This window comes from Haliotis asinina, chromosome 4 (assembly GCF_037392515.1).
Source record: "Haliotis asinina isolate JCU_RB_2024 chromosome 4, JCU_Hal_asi_v2, whole genome shotgun sequence".
In the NCBI taxonomy this organism is placed as follows: domain Eukaryota; kingdom Metazoa; phylum Mollusca; class Gastropoda; order Lepetellida; family Haliotidae; genus Haliotis; species Haliotis asinina.
The window spans coordinates 48,079,340-48,084,467 of NC_090283.1; the positions used below are offsets into that span (position 1 = coordinate 48,079,340).

At 39.8% G+C, this 5,128-nt stretch overlaps 1 protein-coding gene across 1 annotated transcript; it reads right to left on the reverse strand.

Moving 5' to 3' along the window:
* Positions 1-4,392, reverse strand: LOC137282543 (uncharacterized). The gene is made up of 6 exons (XM_067814306.1): positions 4,256-4,392; positions 3,296-3,658; positions 2,248-2,547; positions 2,006-2,071; positions 1,444-1,542; positions 1-370 (listed from the first exon to the last, which is right to left on the reverse strand). Exons 1-6 carry the CDS (start codon positions 4,302-4,304, stop codon positions 201-203), a joined length of 1,047 nt encoding a protein of 348 aa, XP_067670407.1. The 5' UTR covers positions 4,305-4,392; the 3' UTR covers positions 1-200.
* Between the last annotated feature and the right edge of the window lie 736 nt (positions 4,393-5,128).

Sequence of the window (5,128 nt, forward strand, 5' to 3'; positions counted from 1 at the left end):
TATAGGTAAAGGCCCAGCCTGACGGCTGCTGGTGAAAACACGAGACAGGGTTGGATGGGATTTTATTGTGGAACAAAACAAATGAAAGGTGTAAATTGTTGTCACGCTTTTGTGAAGGTTTTTTCACAGTTATCTTTTGTAAAATCGTTCTTGGTGAATAAATGGTGAAGGTTAATGTCACGTTACGAAGGTGTAAAATGTTATAAAATGTCATCCTTTTTTGAAGACGTTAAAAGGCTTTTTTCACAGCTATCTGTTGTAAAATCCTCACTGGTGAATAAATGAAGATGGGAACTGTGACGGTGCGAAAACTGTACTTCCTCGTCGTTGGCGGTCTGGCTCGCAGCAATGCACCAGCGTCTGTTGTGGCCTATATGACAAGGAAGAAAACATTAGATTGTTTCTGTACCACTTAGTATAGGTCTAGAAAGTGAAAGTATACACACAAGTTTGACACATACGGCATTGGTGCTAGCAAAATATAGAAGAGTCGATATCACTGTTGCCTGATGATAAGATGCTGTTCGGTCCCACATGAGTCAGTATGGTTTTACCCCGCTTGTGGCAATATTCCAGCATTAACACGACGGCGGCTTCACACAATGAACCCATGTGGGAATCGAACCATGGGTCTTCGGTGTGAGGAGCGTACGCTTTAACCAGAAGGCTACCAAACTGCTCCACGGTCACATATGAATAAAAACGTATGACTTTTGACGATTTTGCATATTTAACTATTGCACAGTTCCGATTATATCACGATGAGGTATTTATGATTCAGTAAAGGTGACCTTGTTCTGCGACTACAAAACATGCAAAGGCTAGTCAATAGTTCATATGAGAAACACCAGGAACGTATGGTAAAAGTTAAAATATGGTATTGCCTCGGACATCAATTTTGTCCCTGATGCATCAAACCGTGAAAATTTGACTATAAAACGGTCTGAAAGTTTTTCAGAGGCCTTGGATATTACGATCCTAGATTGTCGAACCTTACATTAACACTAAGAGAGCTTCGATTATCTGGGCCCTGGTCTCCCTGGGATCTGGTACATTATTGTCAGTACTACTGCTAAGTATATGTCTTCTTTTACCTGTCTGTGAAGGTAGGACAGTTTTGAAAACTAATCATTAGCTTTTTGTCCGAGGAAGACGTAATGTCGAAATACTAATTTTGTAAATGTTTAATACACAATGATCTCTTTTGCTTATCAAATACAAAATTTGTATATGCTTATTTAAAAATTGAAACAAAACACAACAAGGAATAATATTTTTTCAAGAATGAATTAAGAATAATCGGTGTTGTTTTTATGTAATCAATGTATATATAACAAAATTTAATTTTAGATATTTTGGGCTGTCCACTCGAATATCATAGACGGAGAGAGACAGATAGAAATGGGAAAAAATGGGTAAAAACATTTTCAGTTAAATACATACTCCTGGCTTTCAGCGTTAGAAGTACAGTTGCTATCATCATCACAGAGCAGAGTCCCGCGAGCATGAACGTCGTATAACTGATGTGTTTGGCGTGATCACCTGAATATAACAGGTCAAAGTTTTAATACGTAATAAGATAACCCACACATGTAAGATAACCCATAAAAATCATAAATTGCAGATACTACCTGAACAATGACAAGGACACGTAAACTTTGTATTGATGAAGTGAAGAAAAATGTCATAAAATCGTTATACGACATGTAGAAGCTATAAAGTAAACGCCCACACACAAATCTGCGTCAATTAACTACTGGATCCCCTTCTTGTCTTATTACTGTTATTGTTTCACATGTATTACTACAGCTATCCGTCTCCTAATTACTATTCACCTCAAGGACACTGTTCTCCAAAACGTTACATAGAAACGACACCACCCTGGGCTCCTCAAAATAGAGAAGTTCAAGTCTATAATATTTTGTCTAAATGATTATTTCATACATAAATGAATGAGTTAATTAACAGGGACATTTGCAACATTGTGATAAATCCTGATGCTCACCTTGTGTGGAGTGGAGCATTGTTATCGGTTTCACGTCATGAGATTTCCACAGCGCTGAATCTCTGCCTGTAATGAAATGTGTACGACATTTGAAATGTATAAACATATTTAATGGGAGAGTTTAGAGTTAATTTACAGATGTATAAAAACACGAATTGTTGTTTGATTCTTTGTGAGGATGTTTTGTCTTGTTACATACATACAATTCACCTACATTTCAACATCTGTTCTACAAAGCGTACCTTCTGCGGCATTATCCTCAACATCAATCATGACGGTTTTGGAGACATTTCCAAGTTGGCAGGTAAAGGCTGAACTGCTGTTGACGCTATACTCCAGAAGACTTGAGCAGTTCATCACCCCCTCTGCAACCGCCTCGCACCCTTCTTCTGATTTGCAAAACGTTGTATTATTTCCCACGGACCAATGCCAATCGGAGGATGCATACTGAACCAGGATGAAGCAAGTTATTCTGACCAAGTCCCCGGTTTTGTAAGGTTTCTTCGGGTAGATGAATGTGTCGATGAACCGACAAGATTCACCTGAAACAAATGTTCAGCTAATCATTGATACTTTCACGGAATACTGTGACTTTATTCTCGACCATTGAGATTAATAAATTTTCATAATACCTTCATGGTGCCTCTCGTCTTCAGATGACAATGTCCATCTGTCCTGCCATACCAGCTGCTGTCACCCACCGATACAACTGTGGCTCGTTGGACAATGTCCGAGCCAAGGACTTGGACTTGGTGTCAAATACTATGGTGTATTTAGTACCGTTCCGATTGCTGACACCAAATGTTGTAACTGTGGCGATATTCAACCAACAACTTGGTCATAACCATGGATATATTAGGCTCCAGTAACCCAGGTCTTATAAAATTTTACAGATGCCAGATTCCGAAGGTCCTCGGCCGAAAGGACCAAATATATGTCCTACTTGTCTTATGGTAGAGAGCGTTAAATGTCTGCGTCTCGAGTACATGCTAGCATATCAACCGTTTTAGATTTCATAAGCGAAAGTGACATTTTTGTATTTTTGTGTTTGTTGTAGTGAACCTCCAAGAATCAGACATATGAATCAGAGCGATGAAATAGCCAAGTGGTTAAAACGTTTGCACGTCACGCCAAAGGTCCGGGTTCGATTTCCTAACGGGTACAATATTTGAAGTGCATTTTTCGTGTTCTCCACCTTAATATTGTATGAATATTGCTAAAAACGGCGTAAAACCAACTCACTCACTCAATGTGAAACACATGCAGAGGGGGGAATATAGTGCAGTGTACCTGTCATCTTCAGATATTCTTTAACTGGACCCAGTTCCATGCTTCTGTGATTTTGTCTGACGGTCATACTGCAGGAGTAATCGCCCCTGTCATCACATGTGACTGTCGGCAACGTGAGCTGTACGTAGGCTTCCGGCGTTGTGAGAGATGAGCTTACAGTGGCTTCCTTCAAACCTTTGTCATACACATTATCAGAACTGTTTGTAAATGTAACAAGAAGCAAACGGCCTCTTCTTTTCATCATGATAGAATACACCGGGTCAATTTTGGACAAGACCAAATTCAGTTTACACCGGATAATTAGTCTTGCGTCCTTACCGAGCCTTATGATCTTCGGGACAAGCGACAGCTCTATGGCACAATCTGAAATGACAAACCATTTATATTTCATTGACCAGTATCTCTAAACATCAATATGTGTGTGTGTGTGTGTGTGTGTGTGTGTGTGTGTGTGTGTGTGTGTGTGTGCTTGCATGAATGTATATCTGTATGCATGTATGTATGTAAGGTGCCAGATCTCAGAGAGGGGAAACATGCAATGACACTGACAAATCTAATAACGAGATGGTGGCGAATCGTGATTCCAACCCATTATCACAGGTACCCATTAGACCCGAAGGAGGCAAGTCAGTACGGGTGAATGGCGACAACATTTAGGGCATTATCGACTTGTCTACCATGTACGTTGCAACAGAACAGTTCAAGCGCTGTATAACCACAATCACGTGACTCCAATACAAACAACATGTATGGTATACAAAACTGGTAGGACAGCGTGACATCATCCCCGCATTTACTGATAAGAGGTTACATTCACAATCGATCCACCGCCAAGTATTCAAACCAAAAATAGGTCATGTTGTCCTCAGAAATGTAGTCAATAAACACAATATATGTTACATGAAACTCTTAACGAAAATATGAACAAGCACACTAACCAGTGCTGTAAAACATACTTACAGGTTACTGATATGAGGAGTGAACACAGCAGAAAGAGAATCTGGCCCATGTTTCACAACATAGCTCACAACATAGCTCATTGTACAACTGCTCATAGTAAACAGCGACTGACAATGTATGGATCCTCGTACCGGACACCAGTCTCTGTCGCGTTTTTTTCTTTCGTTGAAAGCGAAACTAACGTGTTACTGAAGACGATCTGTTGCAATAACATACTGTTTCACAACTGACCCTGAAGAAGGTTGACGGTTGTGATTATCCTGGGAGAATACTAGGTGAAGTTCCCCCAAATCCCCTCTTGCTATGATCGAAGGAACTTCCGTTTTTACGACACAGCATGAATTACAGTCCACGTCACGCCTCGAGAGAAACATACTGGGAACACAGATTCTTTTCTCCAGAAAATATTGCAAGGAAAATCCGAATCTTAAAAGAGAGACATTTATAAAGGACAGTTCTAGGGAAAATGCTTTGAGAAAATACAATGCATGTTTTTGATCTGGGAAACCTGTTTGTGTCGAAACATTTGATGTATGTATGTATGTATGTATGTATGTATGTATGTATGTATGTATGTATGTATGTATGTATGTATGTATGTATGCATGCATGCATGCATGCGTGCGTGTGTGTGTGTGTATGTATGTATGTGTGTGTGTATGTGTGTGTGTATGTATGTATGTATGTGTGCATGGTGGATTGAAGGAAGGAAGGAAGGAATGATGGATGGATGGATCAGTACGGACTAACACTTTACACCCGAGTATATCAAGTAGTCGTCGTTCATAGACACGTAGTAACCTCCAATTATGATAATGTGAGAAGGACTGGGTTTCCCTATTTATTTACTTCAACACTCAGCCATCTGACCGC

What these genes read in the sequence shown, in the direction of transcription:
- LOC137282543 (XM_067814306.1), bottom strand. Translation starts at nt 4,304, where the DNA reads ATGGGCCAGATTCTCTTTCTGCTGTGTTCACTCCTCATATCAGTAACC. An exon ending in TGAGGATAATGCCGCAGAAG is followed by an intron (nt 2,072 to 2,247) that starts GTACGCTTTGTA and finishes ATTTCATTACAG; the next exon opens with GCAGAGATTCAGCGCTGTGG. An exon ending in TCTAACGCTGAAAGCCAGGA is followed by an intron (nt 371 to 1,443) that starts GTATGTATTTAA and finishes CTTGTCATATAG; the next exon opens with GCCACAACAGACGCTGGTGC.